General features: G+C 39.0%; 1 protein-coding gene across 13 annotated transcripts in view; it reads right to left on the minus strand.

Annotated features, from left to right (window-relative positions):
* NRG1 (neuregulin 1) overlaps positions 1-26,190 on the minus strand; it is a 934,313-nt gene that overhangs the window by 68,443 nt on the left and 839,680 nt on the right. For 3 of the 13 annotated variants that reach the window (XM_073598367.1, XM_073598402.1, XM_073598359.1), the window contains exon 1: positions 24,291-25,158. The exons of 9 other annotated variants lie outside the window; for them this stretch is intronic. In XM_073598367.1, the coding sequence (XP_073454468.1) occupies positions 24,291-24,894 (604 nt within the window). In that variant the 5' untranslated portion in view covers positions 24,895-25,158. Of the gene's footprint in view, positions 1-24,290; positions 25,160-26,190 lie in introns of those variants that run through there. One more of the 13 variants, XM_073598394.1, reaches the window with a different exon arrangement.

Below are 26,190 nucleotides of genomic sequence, written 5' to 3' on the forward strand. Positions count from 1 at the left end.
TATTCCAAGGTTTCACTATGTTAATTGCTGTAAAACAGGATTAGAACGTTGAAATGACTAAAAACAGATACCTAATGTAAGCTGGCATGTACAATTAGCTCTACATAAGAAATTACAGGAATAGCAGTGTGGAATGGCTATCAATCAGACATGTGTGTTAATGCTGTATACTGATATTATCTTTCTCAACCATGCAGGTGTGAAGATTGTATTTATAACTTAATATTGTAATAAAGTTAGCAATGGCAGCAATACAAATAGTAATCTGTATAGCTGTCCTACCTAAAACTGAATTCCAGGTAGATATAAGACACAAATTAAGGCAGCTCATTAATATCTTGTTTTTTTTTATTTTTTGAATACAAACAGTGTAGGTACGGAAATTTGGCTTGGTATCAGCCTTCCGCAATTCCCTGTACAGCACAGTTTAGAGAGGTGAAGGAGCTTAAAAGTGCCCTGCAATACAAGGAGCATGCTCATAGAAGGAGAGAGAAGAATGACAGACAAATGAGATCATCAGTGTGCTACTACTCTTTTCACAGTCCAATCACAAAGCTGATTTTGAACATGCCTGCACAATTTGTATTGGCATGGCCACTTACAGTCTACATTTGAAGCGCATGTGACAGAGCAACAATACGGGAGAGCACTGGGAGACAGGGACAGAGAGTAAGTTTTCACCATAGAAGCCCCGAAATGAGGCCCTTCATGGCAGGATCACTAGGTGATTTTTAAACGGAAATTTAAAAATATAGAAAATTCTTTTGAAATGTTGCTAAGGTGATAAAATGTATCTATAGCCAAAAAAAGTTATTTCATTTTGGATAGATTAGGGAAGGGATAAACCCCTATTACTTTATTTTGTGCTGTCTACGTCCTGTTTTGGAGGTACAACGGAAAGTATGAGAAACTCTCTTTAAAGTAAGGGGAATGCTCTACTTAGACAGTTGTCACCAGAACAGCTGTCCCCACTGGAAGATTTTCCCTCACCTCCTGTTCTGGTGACAAATTTAGAATTTTCCCTCAATTTCAGTCACAGTGACAATAATCACCAGCACAAATACAGAGGCTGAAACTACCTAGCATGAGAACAGATAGCAATACATTTTTGACATTTGTTCTATTCCATCAATACTCAATCCAAAACTAAAAAAAATGTTTTGGCTAGACGCTTTAGTGCTTATATCAGATGTTAGTGACTAGGTTTATACATACTTTAATAAAATATGCAAAATGAAAAAGCAACAGATGTACAGCTCGAATATTGTTGGGATATTTGTTTGGGGCAAGTTATACTATATCACAAAGTATATTTTAAATAAAAGGAAGCATTAAAATAATGGACCACAGAGAAACAAACACCACCTAAGTAGGATTCTACATGTCAATGCATAAATGAAAGTGCGCTGCCAATGGAAAAAAAATTGTACAAGTTAGGAGCTGCAATTGGTAAAATAAGTTGCAATCGAGTGCAAGAAATCGTGTATTACTGTATGTCTAGGGAAGAAGTCAGCACTGCAATAAAAGGCAAACTGTAAATCCATTTTTAGCTCATGATGTATGGATTGATAACACTATTCCAGTTATGTTCGGTGTAAGGAGAAATGCTGTAATAAATATGCACCATCACCTACACATAGGAGAGACAGTTATTTGGCAGACATGGTAAGTACTCATGACAATGCTGCCACAATGAATTGCTTTGGCTTCCATTTCTTCATTTTGCCCACCAAAAACCAATCAGATTCTCCCTTTGATTCCTATACTGTACTTTTCAATGAAAGAAAGAATACCATTTGTGACTTTGGGCAAAGCAAACAATTCTTCACCCTGACACCTTAATAAATTGATCACAAAATGTTGTCCAGAGTAAAGCCTAGTACACACGAATGTCCGAAAGTCAGGCAGCATCAGTCAGTTCAATAGAAACCAGTGACATTCGGCCCGTGTGTACTGGAGCCAGTCCGACAGAGGACGGCCGTTTGATCAGCGTCTGTCGAAGGTGCATGTCCCGAAAAAGGTCTGTCAATCGGCTTCCGTGTTCTGGCGAGGGGGATTCCACTGTCAGAACACAATAGAACAGCAGGGGAGATCACTGTACTAAATTAGGATAGTTAGTACAGCGGCTCTCCCTAAAGCTGTCAGGTTTTTTTCCGTTCAGCCCTACTGAGTTGAACGGAAAAAAAAATACTAGTGTGTACGAGGCTTAAGGCTGCATTCATACTTCAGCTGAGTGTCTTTGGTCATTTTGCAGGCATTCTTGTATTTTTTTTTTTTCATTTCATTTGTACAGGTGTTTTTGCTTATTTTTGAGGGTGTCTGATGCTTGAACATGTTTTTATTATTATTATTATTATTACTATTATTATGTAATGAAATGCTAGTTACAAGAAAATAAGAAAGGGATTCTTTCAAAATGTTTATGTATTTGTAAGCATTTTGTTCAGAAAACCCTTTTGTTCCCCTATGGGCACCACAACTTCTTGAATATTGTAGCTTAAAAGAAGCTAATGTACTTTTCCGAGCTATAAGTGACACTACATTCAGGTGTGAAGAGGCACAATTGTAAACCATAGGATTTTGCATAAAATACCATAACATTTCAAGTTTTCAAGTTTTGTTATACCAAACTTTGGTTGCTAGTAGCCACAAGTGTTGTTACAGTGCAGATTCACTACAATAGGCATAGGATTTTGCATGCTGAGTGTTTTTGGAACTTTGAGCTACAAAACGCGCAGGTTTGAGTGGGGCTTAAAGCATATTATACTAGTTAGTTAATCAAAGTCTGCAATCCCGTAAAAAAGGAAATAGATTACAAGTATTTGATACACTGCCGATTTTGCAGGTTTTCCTACTTGCAAAGCATGAAGAGGTCTGTAATTTTTATCATAGGTACTCTTCAACTGTGAGAGACAGAATCTAAAACAAAAATCCAGAAATCACATTGTATGATTTTTAAGTAATTAATTTGCATTTTATTGCATGACATAAGTATTTGATACATCAGAAAAGCAGAACCTAATATTTGATACAGAAACCTTTGTTTGCAATTACAGAGCTCATACGTTTCCTGTAGTTCTTGACCAGGTTTGCACACACTGCAGCAGGGATTTTGGCCCAGTCCTCCATACTGACCTGCTCCAGATCCTTCAGGTTTCAGGGCTGTTGCTGGGCAATACGAACTTTCAGCTCCTTCCAAAGATTTTATATTGGGTACAGGTCTGGAGACTGACTAGGCCACTCCAGGACCTTGAGAAGCTTCTTACGGAACCACTCCTTAGTTGCCCTGGCTGTGTGTTTCAGGTCGTTGTCATGCTGGAAGAGCCATCTTCAATGCTCTTACTGAGGGAAGGAGGTTGTTGGCCAAGATCTCGCGATACATGGCCCCATCCATTCTCCCCTCAATACGGTGCAGTCGTCCTGTCCCTTTTGCAGAAAAGCAGCCCCAAAGAATGATGTTTCCACCTCCATGCTTCATGGTTGGGGTGGTGTTCTTGGAGTTGTACTCATCCTTCTTCCTACTCCAAACACGGCGAGTGGAGTTTAGACCAAAAAGCACTATTTTTGTCTCATCAGGCCACATGACCTTCTCCCATTCCACCTCTGGATCATCCAGATGGTAATTGGCAAACTTCAGACGGGCCTAGACATGCGCTGGATTGAGCAGGGGGACCTTGCGTCCGCTGCAGAATTTTAATCCATGATGGCGTAGTGTGTTACTAATGGTTTTCTTTGAGACTGTGGTCCCAGCTCTCTTCAGGTCATTGACCAGGTCCTGCCATGTAGTTCTGGGCTGATCCCTCACCTTCCTCATGATCAAGAATGCCCCACGAGGTGAGATCTTGCATGGAGCCCCAGACTGAGGGAGATTGACCGTCATCTTGAACTTCTTACACTTTTTAATATTTGCGCCAACAGTTGTTGCCTTCTCACCAAGCTGCTTGCCTATTGTCCTATGGCCCATCACAGCCTTGTGCAGGTCTATTTTTCCTGGTGTCCTTACACAGCTCTCTGGTCTTGGCCATTGTGGAGAGGTTGGAGTCTGTTTGATTGAGTGTGTGGACAGGTGTCTTTTATACAGGTAACATGTCCAAACAGGTGCAGTTAATACAGGTAATGAGTGAACAGGAGGGCTTCTTAATGAAAAAATAACAGGTCTGTGAAAGCCGGAATTCTTACTGGTTGGTAGGCGATCAAATACTTATGTCATGCAATAAAATGCAAACTAATTTTTTAAAAATCATACAATGTGACTTTCTGGATTTTTGTTTTAGATTCCGTCTCTCACAGCTGAAGAGTACCTATGATAAAAAATTACAGACCTCTACATGCTTTGTAAGTAGGAAAACCTGCAAAATCGGAAGTGTATAAAATACTTGTTCTCTCCACTGAACATAATGAAAGTATATAAAATATACCATCATGCTAAATAACAATAGATTTTAAACAAATGCTCACACTTATGCAGGTTCTGCAAGCCACAATGAGCTAATAAAGTTATTTGCAATTGCTGTATATAGCTAAGGGCAGAAGGGTTCCATAATAACACATTTGCTGCCCGATATATTGGAAGATGAGAGCGGTCAAAATTTGAAACAACATTCTGCCAAAAATTAGAACAAAAGAAGAAAAAAGGATACGTATTTAATGGATAAACATAAGACTTAGCTATCTGAAGCATTTGTTGTTAAATGTTACTAAACCTTCCTACCTTCCTCCATGCATCAGATGTTTTTTGGTTGCTTTTTAGATTATTATAATAAAAAAAATGGACTGCATCTCAAATAACTCTATCTGTTAAAACAAACTAATGAAAATGCCTTATGGTATGGTTTTTGGACAACACGGGCCAAAAATCTAAAGGATAAGATACTGCTACTGGAAGAGTTGTTATATGCATACAACAGGGTATTCTAATGCCCAATTCACACCTGAATGTTTTGTAGCTCAAAGCTCCAAAAATCTCAACATACAAAAATTTTCTATTGTGCCTGTTCACACCTGAGCATATTGTTACTTGAAGCTTGAAAAAGTACACAAGCTTCTTTGAGCTACAAGTATTTTTGGCCCCAACAGGAATCAATGGGAGCATCTAAACAAATGCATGAAAAACATGCAATGCGCAATTTCCCCCCTAGAAACTAGCTTTCCAATGGCTCAAAAGTAATTAAAAAAAACACTCAAGCCTCACAAACGTGCAAAAACATTCAAAAACACAAGTACTGCCCAAAAAACCCTATATATAGATCAAAGACTCTTAGCTCAAGTGCGAATGAAAGGAGACACCCATTGGCTAAAAATAAAGAAAGGCTACATTCAACATCTCTGATGATCACATGATCATATTAGGATACAACCCTATTCCAATAAATGCGTTTCCTGTATGTGCGTCCAAACGTATTACATATTTGAGTCATGTAAGAAATACTTATTTTTTAATCTATATGATTAAATATCAGTCTTTCATGGCTCTAGATTTGAGTAATTACATCTCAAGGAGAGTATAATAAATCTTTTATATAACTATACTGCTTATCATTCTACTAGTCAACATTACATGTATATTGCAAGATGACAACATGGAAATCTGTATGCAATTCAGAAGTGTCTGCATTTTGTGTCCTTGTTTTGTCCTGATGTGTGCTATCTTTAGAACACAAAGCAAGGAACCATCAATTCGTGGCATTCACTGACACATGTAATATTTCATAACACACACACACACATACTTGCTTTGCCATTCATAATGCAAGAAATGCCTACAACATCATGCTGGGAACATAATTTTAGGCGGTTGCAAAATTTCTGATGGCCATAAATTGCTCTAGGTGGCAAAATTTCATTTTTTTGTTACCACTAACTGTTTTTTAGGATGTTTAGCTCAGCTAATACATTGGGGTTGATTTACTGAAGTCAAATAGATGGTGCACTTTGCAAAGTTCAGTTGCTCCAGAGCTTAGTAAATGAAGTAAAGCTTCATTTGGCAAAAAATACCCAATTACATGCAAGGAAAATACAATGTGGTGCATGTGATTGGATGATAAAAGTCAGCAGAGTTTACGCCCATTTACTAAGCTCTGGAGCAACTGCTCTTGCAGTGTGCAACTGCACTTTGCACAGTCTATTTGCCTTTAGTAAATCAACCACTGTTGGCTAGTTATTTTAATGAAAGCTGCATATTTAAATATACTAACAAGGGCTTTTGATTATTATTGTTACATTAACATCTTAAAGATTATATGAGATTTTAGCAATTGGGTTTTAAATCTACTTTAAGAAGACCTCACAAAATGTTTGTGCATTTTCAAAAACATCTGGGTTAGTTAAATAATTTGCAGGGTTCTCTCATTTGGAGACTGAGATCAACTTTTAAATAACCATAAAGCTTTGGGATACATATTTTTGACACGAGATTAGGTTATTTAAGTTTAAACTTTCCATTACATTATACATTTAGGATACTGTATGTTGGGTAGGCAACCCATTCTTATTACGGTATTTCTTTGGACATTATCTGTGGGTATAGGTATCAAATCATTGAAATTAAGAAAGATGCTCTTTCTCTTGTTCTATGCATTCCGCTTGGGAATAAGTTCCTCACTTCCTGGCTCAGTGACAGTGGTTGCCAAGATAGGAAGTTGGGAGAAATTATTATTATTATAATACAGGATTTATATAGCGCCAACAGTTTACGCATCGCTTTACAATATAAAAGGGACAGTACAATTACAATACAGTTCAATACAGAAGGAGTAGGAGGAACCTTCTCATGGAGCTTACACTGTAAAGGGAGGGGGAGGTGGTACAAAAGGTAATAGCTTCAGGGGATTATCTGATGGATAAGAAGTACAGTTCTTAGGTGGAGGTGGGGTAGGCTTCCCTGAATAAGTGAGTTTTCAAGGATCGCCTAAAAGTGGACAGGGTAGGAGCTGACTGGACTTACTGGGGCAGTGAGTTCCAGAGGATGGGAGAGGCTCTGGAGAAGTCCTAGAGGTGAGAATTCTTCTAAAGAAGTCCTGGAGGTGAGAAATGTCCCCAATGGAGACACAGACAGCAATAACAAAATTGTCAAAGATTTTAACTCATCCAACAAATAATAATAAAAAAGAAAACAATAAAAAATGTTCATTGCAAAAAACACTATTTACTATGTAAAGAAAAATAACAATCTCACTATCTACTGGTAGTAGTAGTTATAGACATTGCAGTAATAGCAATGTAATACATTCTCACAGTTTCATTGCTCTTTGACCTAACAAATGGCTTGCAGCAAATTTGTTGAAATGTGTAGTTATAGCGCTTGTTTTCATAAGTAAGAGTCATCATGCTTATTCCATCTACAGTATTTTTACAATTTCAGAGAACAATATTTACACAGAGAACCATGCCTTTTTTTAATTGAATCATCCATGAACGACTGTAGAGGTGGATGTCAATGGTCCATAAATTACCAAATGAAAAAATAATTAAATGAATCGTGCAGGTTGAAGTGCTTGATTAAAACCATCACATTCATTTTAACTAACTGTTAATTGTATTCTGAGTTGGGATGGGTGGGCTCTGAATTTGGGTAATACTGTGCTTTATAACTTTTAGAGAATCACATGTAAGCATTCATACCTACATTTTATAAACAAATATAAATTCTATGACCTTGAGGGAGTACACTAGATATTTGATCTGATTAATGATGCAGCTGATGAGACTTGCGAGGCAAATCTTCTAACCTTTGTTAAAGAAGATCTGTTTATACATGTACAATGTATTAAAGAGCCATTTCTAAGAGTAAAATGCTATATAGTCACTTTTTGAAGCACTATTGAGCACAATATTATCTATGTCTTGCACAGCTTTCAGTCTATAAATTAAAATAAAGCCTAGATGCCACACTATGCTTCTTTTAAACAGTACCGACCTAAGGAGCAGGGCCCTCTGATACCTACTGTATCAAATTGTATTGTACTTGTACTGTCTACCCTCAAGTTGTAAAGCGCTACGTAAACTGTTGGCGCTATATAAATACTGTATAATAATAATAATAATATCTAGCCAAGGCACATTTGTCACTTTTTCACTTCCTGTGTTGTCAACTTTGAAAATCAATTTCTCTGCAAAGCTTATAGATGCAGAGGTGAACAAGGTCTTGTTTTAAAGCAAAACTTTGTTTAGACTTGGATAGAGTGGTACGGGTTGGAACCATTTCCAGATTTTTATTGCTGTTTGGATCCCTCATCATCAGAAATGAAAATAAGGTTAAATCCAAAAAATTGGCACCAGAAAAGGAATTTAGGGAAAATCTTTTAATGGGGACATTTGTCCCCAAGAAAACTGTGTAAGAGGGTGTTTTCCTCACATTAGATAGATATTCTCTCACTTCCTGTTATACATACCGGTACTATGTATGCAAGTGAGGGGATATCTCTCTAATAGCTAAAAAAAAAAAAAAAATGTTTTTAAACCTCCCTCCCTACACTTGAAAAAAATATTTGCTTTAGATACTTTAACAAAAAAAAAAAACCTCAATCTACTTATAATAAATCCCCAATGAAATGCATTGTACTTATGATATAATTTACACTGTCTAGTAGCCACTTATCACCTGCCATATGAAACTGATGGAAAGTTAACGCTTGGTACAAACATGCAGTTGTCTTCTGAACAGACATCCAGCTGTCTACTAGGAAACAGGTAGTTAATCATAAGGGAACAGAACTAATTAAAGCCTGAAACTTGTAACAGAAGGGAGGCAGGGCCTTCAATGGCTTTGTTGACAACAAGCACCTAATAAATCAGTGGCGAAGGGCACCAGGATTCAAAGAATGCTTGTATCTGTTATTTGCCACAGTACACACAGGTCACACATCATAATACAAAGAACGTATGTGGAAGGCAGAGAAACAGAGTAAAATGTATAAATATATCATATATGTAAAAAAAAATCCAACACATTTCAGTCCTAAAAAGCGTGTAATGTTACAAGGAAATGGTTGCAAATCACAGAGCAGTTTATTGAACCTGTTGTAATGTAACAACATTGCTATACTTAATACAACTTCTGTCTTTAGTTTAAAAAATTATATAGGTAGTGTAATATATTTGGCTGTTCACTATGGATACAGCAATGTACATAAAGTATATGGTAGCCCATAACAGCCATTCAACTTTGTTTCTGGTTTCTATAAACTACTATACAGTGACATATCATTTGATGATTTGGGTTACTGAACTCTAAAGTGGTTTTAAACCCCCCAAAAATATGTATTATATTGCAGCTTACCAATTCCTAGATGTGATGGCTGCATTCATTTTTTTCTTTGTATTCACCCGTTGCCCGGCCAGTAAGTCCAAGTTTAGTTCGTTAGTCAAGTCCATCTTATTCTACTAGTATGTCTAACACTACCCTCTCCCCAGAGTGACAATGCTGTTGTCCAAAGGTGTCTGTCTCCAAAGCTCTTTCATCCTGAGTGAAGACACACTAAGATGGGAAGTGTTATTGGCTGGATCACCAGGTGAAAATAAAGGAAAAAGAAAACGAATACAGTCACTACATTTAAAGCGGAGCTCCACCCAAAAGGGGAAGCTCTGCATTGTCTGTGTCCCAAACCCCCCCTCCCCCACTGCCACATTTAGCACCTTTTGGGGGGGCGGGGGGAGCGGGTACCTGGATTTGACAGGTAACCGCTCCCACTTCTGGCTGAGTCTGCCGAAATTCGGCCGCCCCTCCTCCTTCCCTGCTTCGCGCATGTGCAGTAGGGAACCCTTGGTCTCACTTAGTAGAGATGGCAGCGGCAGCACCCGATAGCCGACTGAAAAATCATCTCGGGTAAAGACACCACTGGATTCCTGGACAGGTAAGTGTCCTAATATTAAAAGTCAGCAGCTACAGTATTTGTAGCTGCTGACTTTTATTTTTTTCTGCAGGAGCCTGGAGTTCCGCTTTAAGGACTGGCAAGCTGCAATATATTCAGTCAATTTAATCCTAATTGTCGGTTTAAAACCAACAGATGCCGACAACCAGGATAAATTAGCAGGCGCTCAAAGATATTCCAGATGTGACTGGCTATACCCCCCTTAAAAATGGCATAGTCTGGTGATAAACACGTTTTCTGGATAAAATATAAAAATTACACGTGTAAGTGTAAAACAAGTTAATAATGTGCAGTGATGGTGATACCTTTTATCAAAGACTCAATCACCCATAAATGGCATAACTCAAATAATAAGAATAAAATAAATCAATATATGTGTATATGTATAGTGTGATTGTATACCTTGCAGTATGCAATAATGGTGACACCCTCTAATAGTGTTACTAGTCTGAATGTGACACACTGAATAACCTACATTCCTCAGAAATAAATGAATGAGAAACAGTGATGTGATCACAAGAGAATCTCTCATCTGCGTGTATCACATCCCTATATAGCCAAGAGATTGACTAGATGTAATAGATCAGGGTGTGACTGGTATTATATTAGTGACACCCTTTAATAATGGGTCAATTATCTGTGTATGGTATACCGCATGAGTAGCGGACCACACAAATAAGAAACCTGCAAAATAAAGTGTTAGAGATAAAACCTCTTATAATGCAAAAATAGTGGTGGAAAAACATATGTGTAAGTGACAGCAATAAAAAATCTTAAATATAAGTGACAGCGAATAAACAATCGTGCATAAGGTTCAATTCATGCTGCTAAATTCAACAATTCCAAAGAATAGTTCATGAATGGAACTAGCCCTTGATAGAGGCTATAAGTGATTAAAGCTGGTGACGAAAAAATATTCAATCAAATGTCCCACACAAATGATTCCTCAGTGGTAGATGTCAAAAAATGATGAGTAACTCCGTGCTCTTTCCACCTCACCACTGTGCTAGTGAATCGCACTCTCCAGACATGCACTCACCAAAATAAAATGCCAGCAATTTTCATGCAAGGCTAAACAAGCTTTCTTTACCACACTCCTGGGTAAATATTGTATCCGAGGCTCACAAGAATGATGTTCAATGGATCCACATAAAAGAAAATGAATGCTCCAATAGTGTAATTCCGCAATGAAAATTTATTAAAACTCATGCAAACTTCACACATAGCACTCACATTGTGTAAACCTTAAAACAAGCTCAAACCGTGTAATGCACAGCAAACTTCAACTTAGGTGGATTCAATAGTAACAGTGGTCACGGCGGACCCGAGGTGTACAGCTGCTGGATGTCTCACCCCTCCCCTCGGGAAACCTCCGTCCCTCCGTGCGCTCGTATCCTATTCTCCTGTGTGGCCGAAAGCAAGTACGTCACAACTCACAGCCACGCCCCGACATGTTTCGTCATGGAACGACTTATTCATGGGATTGACATGTTTCGTCATGGAACGACTTATTCATGGGATAGGCTGTGTTTGCTGTCACTCAACTTATATCTACTCCAAAGTATCCACCCACTGGATTACGTCATGCGCAAGCGCACACCTCGCGTCCCCGTACGCTGGATACAATGATGTTTTACATAGCAGAAAAAACTCACGGACATCAGGCACTTATACAGTTCCACTATCGAGAATGCAGTTAACAAGATAATGGATATCAGATCCAATAGTATACTTATATAAATATAACATACAAGGCTCTATAAATATACAGTTGCCGATAGTATACTTGTACAAATATAACATACAAGGTTCTACATGTATGCAGTTGCCGTTTCTTTCATTCAGCAGTTACGGTGTGTGATAGCTAGCCCACTGGTGTGTGATAACCCCCTTATAGGGCAATCTGGCTTTGCTCATTTGTTGGTCATAATCCCCAAATGATAGGGAAATATATAAATTGAAATAAAATTAAAAGATCCGTTCTCATATTTTATACTCCGTTCTGGCTATATGTCATAACCACATATAAAAAGCCAGACTGAAAATGACAAAATATTGAATGTAATACAACTTTTATCATTACTACAATATCTAAAAAGACCTCTAATCAAACTAAATTAAAAACTAAATATGCTCCGATGCTGAATATTGATACCAGGATAAACACCAGAAAAAGGTGAAAAGCAGTGAATATATAAACTCTATAAAATCTATAGGGATACCAACTCTAGATTACTGGCGATAGCCGGCGATATTACCTAATATTCCACACAAGACTCAATGATAACCAGGGGGGAAACGCCATTTTAAAATCATTGAGCATACCATGCATCAAAAACATATTCCCCCAGATACCAGAAAGGAGGGAAAGGGAAAATGTGTATAAAGTACACTCCCTTAATGCTTCCCTAACATGCATGGAAACCCTGGGTATAATGTCCCAAGACTACAGGGCTCTCCTAGGTGAAAAACCAACAAAGGTTAGAGCCTCGTATTGACATCATCCTCCCAATTATAGTATTCACAACTAAGATGGCGGATCTAGAAATCATTGATGAAGCAGTTTAAATCTAATTCAATGTTCAAACCTCTAGGAGTCAAACTCTTCATCAAAAATATCCATCTAGTTTCCCGCTGGGACAGGTCCCTCACTCTATTGGACCCTCTCCAGGAGGGATGTACAGTATCAATCCCACAAAATTGTAATAGTGATGGATCTTGCTGATGTTTCTCCTTAAAATGTAGGGAGACACTATGGTACTTGTAACCATTCTTGATGTTGGTTAGATGTTCCGAGATTCTAACTCTCAGTAGTCTCTTCGTTCTCCCTACATACAGAAGGCCACACGGGCACCACATAAGGTAAACCACATGCGTAAAGTTACATGTGACAAACTCCTTAATTTCAAAGGATTCTCCATCCCTATTGGTTACATGAGTTATTCCCCTGTGGTTGATTCTAACAGTCTTGCAACAAATACATTTTCTACAACTGTAGAAACCTCTAAAGTCAAATTTCAGCAGGTTCTTCCCAGGTGGATCCAAAATCCTTTTGACCACATGGTCCCCAAAGTTAGGGGCTTTTCTATAAATAAAGGTAGGCCGACTCGGTAACACCTCTCCCAAATGCCTATCTTTACATAAAACATGCCAATGTTTATTAAAAATATACTCAATGTCTTTATATTGGCAATGGAATCCTGAAATAAAGCCAAATTGGTGCTTGCCATCACTGGGTGCATGATCAGATTTTTTTAGGCATTGCTCCCTAGGTACTAATGCTACTTCCTGAGTGATTCTATTTAATTCATCCTCCCGATACCCTCTTTGTATGAATCTGTTTTTAAGAACATCTGCTTGCTCAAAAAAATCTTCTAATTCTGTACAATTCCGACGTACACGTAATAACTGCCCCTTTGGAATGTTTTTTATCCAAGCCGGATGGTGGCCACTTCTAATTGATAGGTAGCTGTTTCGATCAGTCGGCTTGAAATAAACCTTGGTTTTCAGTGAGTTGCCCTGTCTCTCAATGGTCACATCCAAAAAATTGACCGATATATTACTGATCTGATGCTCCAATTTAATGTTGTTAGAGTTGTTATTAAGCTCTAATACAAACTCAATGGCCGATTCCTCTGTCCCCTCCCAAATGAACAAGAGGTCGTCTATGAAACGACGGTAGAATAACAGTTGGGGTCTTCTCTGACTGAACACTTTTCTATCCTCCCACTCTGCCATAAACAGGTTGGCGAGGCTGGGAGCATATTTAGCTCCCATCGCCACGCCAACCTGCTGGGAGTAGAAGTGTCCATCACACCAAAAATAACTATGGGACATGCAAAAATCCAATGCATGTCCCAAAAATCTCTTCTGTACATCTGGGATATCCTCTCTCTTACTTAAGGCCCAATTCAGGGCTAAGGCAGCATCCGTGTGTTGAATAATGGTGTATAGGGAGGCTACATCAGCCGTTACCAAATACACTGTCGATGAGGTCTCCAATTTGATATCATTAAGCAATGTCAATAAATCACTAGTATCTTTCAAGTAAGCCCTAGTGTCCTTGACACTCGGTTGAAGAAATGTGTCAAGATATTCACCTAATCTCGCCGTGACAGAACCAATTCCATTCACAATTGGCCGAGGCGGAGGACACTGTATATTCTTGTGTATCTTAGGTAGGGTGTAGATGATAGGGATTCGACACGCGCTAGGGACAAGATATCTCTTTTCTTTAACGTTCAATGCATCCATCTTAAAACCCCAATCTACAAGAGCAGATAATTGCACCTTATAAGCGTCCGTTGGGTTTGCCGGTAATTTTCTATATGTAGTTCTATCTCCTACCAATTCCAACAATTGGTTTAGGTAGAATGTCTTGTCCAACAGAACCACACCACCCCCTTTATCAGCCGGGCGTACTATCAAATTCTTTTTTTCTTCTAGGGATCTGATGCCGTCCCTGATATAATAGGGGTTCACACCCTTACGTGGTGCTAACTTCTCAATATCACTTAGCACCAAGCTCTTAAATACCTCTATAAAATGATTGCTTGGGTTTTGGGGATTAAAGATGGATTTATTCCTTAATCCCGTGTCTATCTTATTTGTGGGTACCCTAGATCTCTCAGAGGATTCCACCGGATGACTCAGGAAGTATTTTTTAATGTTCATCTTTCTGATAAACTTGTGTGCATCAATATACACATCAAATTTATTCATTTCCCTTTTAGGGGCGCATTTTAGACCCAGATTTAGGATGTTAAGCTCCTTGTGGCTAAGCTCCATACTGCTTAAATTATAAATCCCAGTTTTTACACATCCCTCGGTCTCTTCCTTGGGTTTCTTGGATCTTCCTGCCCTACATCCTCTTCTTCTCCTTGGTTTGGCATAATTCCCTTGTCGATACCTGGGGGGGGCACCTGTTTCCCTCCCCCTCTCTGGTAGGGGCTCTTGGGATTCCTCCTCGGTGTTCCTCTTCCCCTCCCCCGTTGTCCTAAAAAAGGGGGATGGCTAGAGCGTTCTTCCCTTTCCAATGGTGAAAATCTATTTTACAAGGGGATATGGCCATACCCCTCAGAGTAATGATAGGGTGGTTGATCATATTGCCACTGCCTATATTCTTGTGATGCACTGCTCCTATGATCTCCAGAGGGTGGGTACTGGTTAGAGTGTCTAGATGGGTATCCATCCCTCCCTTGATAAGGAGGTCCCATGAATAAGTCGTTCCATGACGAAACATGTCGGGGCGTGGCTGTGAGTTGTGACGTACTTGCTTTCGGCCACACAGGAGAATAGGATACGAGCGCACGGAGGGACGGAGGTTTCCCGAGGGGAGGGGTGAGACATCCAGCAGCTGTACACCTCGGGTCCGCCGTGACCACTGTTACTATTGAATCCACCTAAGTTGAAGTTTGCTGTGCATTACACGGTTTGAGCTTGTTTTAAGGTTTACACAATGTGAGTGCTATGTGTGAAGTTTGCATGAGTTTTAATAAATTTTCATTGCGGAATTACACTATTGGAGCATTCATTTTCTTTTATGTGGATCCATTGAACATCATTCTTGTGAGCCTCGGATACAATATTTACCCAGGAGTGTGGTAAAGAAAGCTTGTTTAGCCTTGCATGAAAATTGCTGGCATTTTATTTTGGTGAGTGCATGTCTGGAGAGTGCGATTCACTAGCACAGTGGTGAGGTGGAAAGAGCACGGAGTTACTCATCATTTTTTGACATCTACCACTGAGGAATCATTTGTGTGGGACATTTGATTGAATATTTTTTCGTCACCAGCTTTAATCACTTATAGCCTCTATCAAGGGCTAGTTCCATTCATGAACTATTCTTTGGAATTGTTGAATTTAGCAGCATGAATTGAACCTTATGCACGATTGTTTATTCGCTGTCACTTATATTTAAGATTTTTTATTGCTGTCACTTACACATATGTTTTTCCACCACTATTTTTGCATTATAAGAGGTTTTATCTCTAACACTTTATTTTGCAGGTTTCTTATTTGTGTGGTCCGCTACTCATGCGGTATACCATACACAGATAATTGACCCATTATTAAAGGGTGTCACTAATATAATACCAGTCACACCCTGATCTATTACATCTAGTCAATCTCTTGGCTATATAGGGATGTGATACACGCAGATGAGAGATTCTCTTGTGATCACATCACTGTTTCTCATTCATTTATTTCTGAGGAATGTAGGTTATTCAGTGTGTCACATTCAGACTAGTAACACTATTAGAGGGTGTCACCATTATTGCATACTGCAAGGTATACAATCACACTATACATATACACATATATTGATTTATTTTATTCTTATTATTTGAGTTATGCCATTTATGGGTGATTGAGTCTTTGATAAAAGGTATCACCATCACTGCACATTATTAACTTGTTTTACACTTACACGTGTAATTTTTATATTTTATCCAGAAAACGTGTTTATCACCAGACTATGCCATTTTTAAGGGGGGTATAGCCAGTCACATCTGGAATATCTTTGAGCGCCTGCTAATTTATCCTGGTTGTCGGCATCTGTTGGTTTTAAACCGACAATTAGGATTAAATTGACTGAATATTACTCTTTGATTATTATAGTGGGCAGCTCCTTATTTCTTATGCATATTATCTTTATCACTTTCACCAGTGTTTATATACATATTTTATTTATTTTTTATAAATTTTTTTTATAGTTTTTAGGGGATTTTGGCGCGGTGGAAGTGTTCCTCGTGCAGAGGGTGAGAGCACTTAGGACACTTGGTTGTCAAAGCTGCAATATATACATTTTTGTTTTTGGGTTTAGATACACTTTAAACCTTATCAGTGTTAGGCTCGGTTCACACTTGTGCAATGTGGGAACCAGCGCGATTCCTGTGTGGGTTCCCGCATCGCACCTGCTTGGCCCGCAGTTCACACTGACATCTGACAACTGTCAATGTAAAGTCAATGACACCCCCAGATCGCTTCGCAGATCGCAGCGTAAACTGTGAATTGGTGCAGGATTCAGATCGCATAGGTGTGAACACCCATGCGATCCGATTCCAGTGCAGACCAAAAAAAGGGTCCGGCACCATTTTGGTGTGAATGCGATGCGATTTCAGCCATACAATTTGTATGGCTGAATTTGCATCGCACAGACATCACATGTGATCTGCACAGCGATGCGAATCACATGCAGTTTTTGTGATCGCACAAGTGTAAACCCAGCCTTACAACTTGATTACATCAGAATTTTCAAGCTAGAAAATAAAATGTGCTGCAAAAAACTATTTTTTACAGTTTTGTTCTAGAAAACAATACTGTCATCTCTCTCAGTGGTCATGTGGATATGACTGTTGAACTAAGAGGAGACACTCACATGACAGGTGTACTTTAACACATGAAACAGCTTTCTCAGGACAATAAGCCAGTGTCTGGCTCTGATTGGCTGAGAGGGGCCAGCCCCCTTCAGCTGAGCACTGGAGGAAAATCGGGCAGTGGGCCAGGCCAGGGAGAAAGGCTCTAGTTCTTTCATGCTGACAATGAGAATAAAATGTATTATACATCTTTTTACTTTGGTACCTGCAGAGCATTATGGTTGCTAAATATTGTACAGTGTAAGCAATCCACTGCTGCAGGGCGTGCTTTTAAAGAGGTTCAAAGTAACTAGAAGTGCTTCATTTACTAAACATGGCCACTCACCTATTGATAAAGTAATTCAATTGATCGTTTATTGTGACTAAGGCCTCATTCACATGACTGATTAAGGCTGTACACCGCCAAGAATCAGCATGTAGGTGTGGCAGAGATCAAGGGTGTTTGTGATCAGCTGAGGTCAGGAAGCCTGTACAAATCAATGACAGACTGGCAGGTATTGTTGCTGTTTGCATGTAAACAAATATCTGCATGTGATTAGGGACAGATGAGTAGCCCTGGACACAAAGGTGTTAATTTACTAAAAGTTGACAGTGCAAAATCTGGTGCAGCTCTGCATAGAAACCAATCAGCCTCCAGGTTTCTGTCAAAGCTTGATTGAACAACTTGAAGTTAGGAGCTGATTGGCTACCAAGCAGAGCTGCACCATATTTCCAATTGATGCCATATGTGTTGCATAATAAGATACTTTAAGCAATGATGAATCAATTGTTTGTGATGGTTCATAACTAGATTAATCACAAATGGATACATAGAGGGCCACCTTAAAGCAGTTTACGCTATGTTCACATTATTTACCCAATCAATCACAAATCTTTTTTTTCATTTCCCTTACACAGGATTATGTATTTAAAATGACCACAGTTTCATCTTACTTGCTAAGAGATCAAAGTGAGCTTGCATTACTTCTTTACTATTAGTCCTTCTGTGTTCATCTCCATGACATTCGAGTGTGCTATTTTGAGAGGTGTGCCTGCTGCAATTAACTGTATGTAAGCTATTAAAGGAGAAGTACTTGTTTGGCTGTACTTCTCCCGTGGATCGCAGGAGTGCAGGTCGTTCTGCACTCCTATGACCCATTTTCAGCAGACAGCAGGCTGAAGAACACTGTCTGCTGACGTCACAGAGCCAGTCCAGGCTCATGAAATATCACGACCATATGGCCAGGATCTGCCCACATGCCTGGACCAGCAACCGGTCCAGCCTCTGAGCAAGCCGCAGAGAGCCTGAGCCGGCCACTCTGGGGGGGGGGGGGGGGGGGGGGCAGAGAAGAGAGTGGTGACTGACAGTCACCAGCTCTCTGCTCAGGGAGCTGTGAGAACCGAGCAACCAGAGGTGCTTCATTGCTCGGTTCTCAGTCTTACTTCTCTTTTAACTCTTTTTTTCTTACAGTAGCATAAGATGCTTTGTTGAACTGATGGCAAATAACCATTATCTTTAAATGATGACTAATAGTGTACATTATAGCCCTTATTTTTGACCTTCGTCGTCAGTAGCCTTTTCCACAGTTGTAGTGTTAACCTGCATTCACACCTTGTGAGCACTTGTCCTTTTTTTTTTCAGCATTCATATGTGTGCATATAGTTGTTGTTTTTTTAAATGTTTTGCAAGCCTTTGTGCAAGTGTATGTATGCAAGCTTCTGGGTAGGAGGAGAGGTAAAAGAGAACAGAGAACAGTTGTTCAGATGCAAAAACACATGCAAACAATTCTTGGGTCTTGCCATTTACAGGTTCTTCCATTCAAATCTATGGGGCCAAAAACACTTGGTACAGCTACTATAAAACGCTCATGTGACTTTTTTAACTTAGTGAGTGGAGTGATGTGAACAGTCTGTATTGAAAAGAATGAGATTCCTATTATTGCTGAGCGTTGTCACATGTAGGCTTAGGCCCAAAAACATATGCAAAAACTCTCAGGTGTGAAAGGGGGCTTAATGCATGGATCTGAAATATACTTACGTACATGGCTCAGGATCATGGTGTACTAATTCATTAAAGTCAAGCACCTAACCCCATGGTTATAACAATCTGTCAGTTGAGCAAACATTCTCTTGTCTTACAGAAGCAGAACAGATTTACTTCTTTGATACTTTATTGCAGCCTTTCTCAACAAGAATTCTGTGAGAGGTTGCAAGTAGGGTGAGGGGGAGTTGAAGAAAGAAATTGCTGTAATTGGTGTGAAATCTTCAAGTTTATTGATCTAAAAGTACCTATATATTTCCACTGCCAACATCACAGGGCAGACCCAGCAAATCTCTCCTCCCATCCAAAGAAATGTGCCCTTTCTCCAATTGACTTCCAAAATAAAAGCACATTCTTTCTACTATTTACTAAAGTAAAAAGGAGTTCTTATATTTGAAACCTACAAGCATACCGCACCACTGCAGACCTGCACCTCATGTAGTCTCTGTAGGCGTCTAGGGTGCTCGCTCAAAAAGCAACTTCTGCTTGCAACTTGAACATAAATGGATAAGAGCTGCACTGCAAGTATCTCTTCCGTCTAAAGATCTTTTATTGAGTCTTTAGTGATATAGCTGCTTCCATAGTGTCTTTTACGCAAGGATTACCTTTTGGTGAAATGCATCAAGGAAAGGTGATCCTTGGGCAAGGGACACCATGGAAGCAGCTATACCACTGATGATTCCATAAAGGATCTTTAGAGGTAAGAGATATTGGGCGTGTAGCTCTTATCCATCTATGTTTAATAGGGCATTCTTGCCGTTGACTACCAGTGTAATAGGACATTCCTTCTACTCACTACCAATGTAGCAATGGCTAACTTTACCCCTCTTTTTTTTATAACTTCTTTATCCAGTCCAAAAAATAACAGTGCTGAATCCTCACATTCCTATGCCAAATGCAACAGCTCTGTTCCCTCAGTGAACAATCCAACTACTTCATAGTGTAAGCAGTGCAGCCAAGTCTGCCAAGAGGGACCCACAGCTTGTTAACTATGCTCCTGAAACTTGCTGGCTAAGTTTCTATGAAAAGCCTGCTGTTGTTGTGCATGTGTTTTAAAAAGCCCTGCTCCATTAAATAAACAGAACAAACGATGAGTATTCAGTAGCCCCCCCCAAAAAAGAAAGAAAACTCGTGAAAAAATGGGAGTATGCACTACAGATTTTGGTTGTAAAGCTGTAGGCCTTGTGGCTGTCATCTTGACCCTGGCTTGTCTTCCGCAGTGAAGCAGCAAACACGCACCAAGAGAATTCTATAAAAGTCTAAACTCTTATTCTATATGGTGTCCCAGGACAGCAGCACACTAATTGCTGAGGAGAAAATATTGAAACATTATATTTATTCATAATTTTTTTTTTAAAAATAACTGTTTGTTCAAATGCTTTTGAAATAGTCCTATATGAACATTACTATTATTAAAACCTTCAGTGGTTAGTTGAGCTATTCATGTTTTTTTTAACTGAATGCCTACAGTAAGTTATGCCCCAGAGGTTGACCACTGAGCATAGCCGTGATCACCCATGCAAAACCTACATGCATGTGCTCATTATTGTATGAATAAGTGAGCTTCATTTTCTCAGCAAGAGAGTATAAACATCTCAGAACATCACTTTGGAAAGTCAGACCCTAATGGAAAATCTATACAATACTCGGGCAAAATTTTAAATAATATATTATTATTTGTCTGCTGCAGTAACAGAACATAATAAAGGCCCTTTCCCATATTTGTCACAATGGAAAATCTGAGTCACTGCAGATACAATACACCATCCACAGACAATGATGCCTCTCATATGCATTGTTCTAACTATTGCTACTTATGTATTAAGACCAGCTGTCTCACCTAATCAATATTGATCTTGCATTGAATTTCTGAAACAAAAACCTTCCTAGTTTATTTTGCCTACAATGCAAGACAAATGGTTGTCTCTAAAGCTCTCATATGTACTCAGGAAAAATATGATGGCTTGTGTTATTATATTATATACATGTTTTTAACTAGCCTATGCTAATTTTGAATAACTAGACAGTAAATTGTATAACTAGAAGGATTTTTAACCTATCATGTGATTACAGAAATGCTATCAAGGATATGGAAGCTGATTTAACCATTGTATCATTAAGGTCAAAGCTTTTAAGGGGAACCAGTCACTCCCATATATTGGCAAAGGAAGTGCTTTATGAAAGCAATATTAGACTGCTTTGTCTGTTCATCTTCTTTAATGGGTAAAAACTCTATTGTCCAGTCGGTAGTCAGTGGCTTTTCGTCTTGTACTGTTTATTATTTAAATGGTCACAATGAGTATACACCAAGAAATTAATTCAGTTCATCAATAATCTAAAATCAGGTCTTGTGCCAAATATCCACAACTTTTTTTTTTAGGAAAAAAGAGAAAAAAAGCCATAGTGTAGACAACAGGAAGCTCAGCTATGACTTGCAATGCTTTTCTCTGCATTCCACTCAGCTTATTAATAATGCACACAGAAGCATTAGGCAGACAGGAAAAAAAAGAAAGTACATTGAGATATTATATTTAATCTGCTCATTGAGGTGCATAGCACTGGCCTCAAAATTGCTAGCGCATTGCACAAAGCAGAACTGTGTAACAGCTCAAAAAAGCAAAGCCATCAAATGTGTTCATCAGCTTTCACCTCTCATACCTTGTTTGACTTCATTTTCTGTTTCCTATCCATCTCCCTCCCCCAGTTGCAACGATAAAGTAAAACCAATTATACATTACCGGGCTATGACATTGAAAGATATATTTACAAAGGACCTGCTAACTATATACAGATATGTCCAGTATATAGCAGCAGCACAAGTATGCATATAGGAGTGCATTGAGAAAATGACAGTTGATAGTTTTTGTAAAGCCATGTGCTTTATTTTATATTGCACTTTGTTAATGACAAGGCTGAAAGAAATGTACAAGATGCAGTAGGCCCACACACAATAACCAATCATCTTTCATTGATCTTACCCTTGAATCCTGAAGAAAGGCAAAAGCTGATTGGCTCCTATAGGCCTACTACAATTTGCACGTGTGCATTACTCTTTATACTGTCTAATTAAACAAGACTGATGTAGCGGATGTTTAACAAGTGAACTGGTTTGCATTGCAATCTTGTAAAAAAAATGTTATCTTGCAAAGCAGGCTAGCGGTACATCGTTGTTCACAAAGATATGATATATTTGCTTTTGCACAACGGCAATCAATAACACTTAACACATATGGCTCATATTTTTTGTTAAGCACAACAGGCATTTTTTAGTAGTCAAACTGAAACAACGGGAAAACTATTATATAAACCCAGCAATGATGTTTGCATGAGAGAACAAAAGCAATTTGTCAATTTTGTTTTTTTTTTTAAATGGAATTGAGACTACAATAAGCATCCAAGAAGGATATATGCTGCCCTTGAAATTCAGGCCTTGACAAAATGGAACCAAACGGAATACCAAAATGGCTTATTACCTTGTCTCTTGGCATCGTGACTGTAGGAATGACAAGTCAAGAGCATTTTCCCCTTGTCATTCTAAAGAAGGTCAGATGTTATCAGGTTCACTTACTACCAACCTTTTTTTTTGCTAAACTGACTCCCATTAACAAAATCTGATTGGCTGCTATAGGTATCGGTGGTTTGCACCTCATCATCGCCCTCTGTACAGCCTGTTGAATGCTACAAACATTATTTCGCACAAATAAAAGCCTTAGTAAAACAAGAGTGATGTCAACACTGAACAGTGCATAGGCCTGGGACATTTACAAGCACAATTCGGGAGGGAGTTGTTAACCTAATCAGATGGTGAGAGATTACAAGTAGAAGATGCAGACTTTTTTTTTTTTTTTTTATGAATTTTCATCTCCTACACTTCCAGAGATTAAAACTTCCCACATCATTTTTACTGCAATATTAATCAGCAGCTACACGTAAAGTCTGTTAAAAAATTAATGACCCCCTGGTGGCTTTAAAGGCTAGAGATAGGGAGCAGTTTGCTGAATTACAGGAAGCCAGGAATAAGGTACCATTTATCTTGATGGCTGGAGACAAAAAATAGGGCCCTGTGCTCTAAGTGGTGTTTTTTCACATTATAATACCACTATTGACGATGATGCACATTTTGCACTGGTATCTAGTTTGTACTGAGGCTTTTCATAGTAGATTTTTTTTCAGTGGCATGCAAATTCTCTTGTACGACTTATGTTGAATTACACAATATCAATTCAATAGTAAAAAGACTTACAGAATTAAGTAGTGGTGATACACAAAGTAGAAAAGGAAAGAATGGTTTAGCTAATATATTAGTCAGTTCATATTTTATTACAAAGATAATCATGAATAACTGAACGGCAAGGGTGTGAAAATTGCAGTAATCCTTCACACCCAATCAGGTTTAATCTAGCATCAAGTCAAGGCAGTTGGCCTAATTTAAGATTAACTCAGATTGGTTGATATGTGTTACTCCATGCTGTACATTGTGCTGGGAGGTATGCTGCTACTGCTTTCATCCTTTTGTAAATGCAAACTGCCTGGTTGGGTAGCTTATCCAATGACCTCAGTTCTTTCAGTGACCTAAAACAGTATGCAGATTACTAGCTCTGACCTGACTCTGGGGTGCAAAACCCGGTGCAGGGTGCAGTTCTGCGCAGAAACCAATCATTTCCAGGTTTTTTAGCTTTATTGATCTGAAGTTAGAAGATGATTGGCTACCATGCACAGCTTCACCAGATTTTGGCCTCTCTAGATTTAGCAAATCAACCCCTCTGACTTGCTGCATACTTGTTTTGGGTCAGTAATTTAAAAAGCATCAAAGCCAAAGACAGCCAAGCAACTAGCATTTTCAGAATAAGGTCAACAACAACCACCTGCATTTTTTTTACTGCACGATTCCTTGAAATGCACACAATTATGCGGTTTTCCCTTTTTTATACAACAGTTAACCATAAATGTCTACTGCCTTTAGCAAAAAAAAAAATCTTCTGAGACATTTAAAATTGAAGCATTAGCTGAAGCTATACTTACCTTTTTTTATAGTGACTGCGGTACTAGATTCTGAAACTGCTAAAGTATTTATTGTAGAAGGCTGATATATTTTTTCCACTGAAGTAACTTTTGGTGAATTATTATCAGTAGTTAATGGCTGAAAAGTAGGCTCTGTAGGCACGAGGGATGATCCAACTTCCACTGAAACCTGGATATTAGTTTTAGTAGTAGGAATAAGGAAAGGCAGCGTATATACAGAAGAAGGTAGCAATGTATTTGGTGCAGAGTTAGCATATATGATAGGATCTCCGTCTATCCTCACGGGATCCAAATGTGTCGGGGAGTCATATTCGAATATTTTGTCTACAAACACCCACTTAAGGCCAGCGATACAAAGACAGAGACTTATCAGACACGCCAGTATGGGAAGGATACAGATCTTTTCTGAGTTAAGACAGATTCTCAGCCTGTCTGCCTCCAGGCACACACAGCAGGTAATAGCAAGGCCTGCTATCCCTTGGGTAGTTCCATCCTCAGCTTGAGTCTCTGGCATGCTTCCTTCATCTTGAAGTTCAGCGGAGGGGGGGTGTGAGCTCTGCTCAAAGCACTGATTCTGAAAACCTTCTGCAGTATCTCCAGACATCTTAAAGGCATAAATCTCAATCACCTTGCCTTAGTGAAGTATAGATTTGCACATGGTCCATTACCAGAACAAGAGGGGCATACAGTAAAAAAACTATGTAGCATGTTATATTGTAAATCAATAGAGTCTAAGTAGAAGAAGATCATTACCAGGAAAGCAAAGGAAATAGAATTCTTTAGTCAAAGAAGGTGGTGGATATTGAAACATTTCATGCTCTTCTTTGCCATGATAGTGCTCGGGCGTGTATGCTTCTCGCTCCCTGACTTGTTAGTTAGTTGGTTAGTTAGGTAAGCCAATAGCCAAGAGTGAATTGCTGTGTTCTCACCTGGAGCATAGGATGGTGGTGCCTGCTTGGTAGAATACAGCTGTCATGAAGCAGCAACCACAAGAAAAGCAGAAGGACCGGCAAGAGCAGCAGCAGATGAGGCAGCAGTGACAGCAGCAATATCATCCTGTTGTGTTAAAGCTACGAGTGAAAGAGGCTGAATCATTACAGAGCAGCAGGTGCTTGTTCTGGGAGCATCACGGCACACAGTATTATCACAGGCTGTGACTTGACAGGAAGGACAGTGAGAGCTGGTTGGTTACTCCCTTCTCTTCTTTTGCTTAGTCGTCTTCAGCATCCTTGTTCTGGCTTTCCTTTTTGTAAAACAAGACGTTCTCTTTTTTTTTTTTCTTTCCCTATCCACTTTACCAGTCACGTACCTTATCACTTAGATTCTGCTTTCTCTTCTCATCTCCCCCACCCACTGCAGGGCTGGTCTGAATAAAATCTGTGCATCCAGCAACACAGTACTAACAGTGACTTCCTACTTTATCCAATTAGAAGGAATGAAGGCCATCAAATCAAAGAGGAGACAGCAGGCAGCATTTATGATCTCTCTTTCACTCTCCTTCGGCTTCTTTTTTTTCACCCTTCTTCTACTGTTTGGTTAGGGAAAGGCGCAGCAATCGATTATAGCAATCTAGCCAGGCTACAATGGGGAGGAGATGGGAGATGGTAGCCGTAGAGGCAGGACCCAAAGCTTAGCAGGTCTGATATTCGAATCCTCCCTAGAGAGGCACTTTTTTCTAACTGCTGTTTCCTCCAGTCTGCTACTCCTGTAAGTTTATCTCTCGGTTAAACAGAAATGTGGGAGACTGAAATAGTGCAATCCATTTTCTGAGATTAGATTTTTTTAAACAAAAAAAAAACAAAAAAACATCCATGATGTACAATATAATTCATTAAATGAATTAGTCGCAGTATGTGCTAGTATTTCTTTTAATTGCCAAATCACACACAGAAAGCTAAGT

Source organism: Aquarana catesbeiana, linkage group LG01 (assembly GCF_042186555.1).
Source record: "Aquarana catesbeiana isolate 2022-GZ linkage group LG01, ASM4218655v1, whole genome shotgun sequence".
Taxonomy (NCBI): Eukaryota; Metazoa; Chordata; class Amphibia; order Anura; family Ranidae; genus Aquarana; species Aquarana catesbeiana.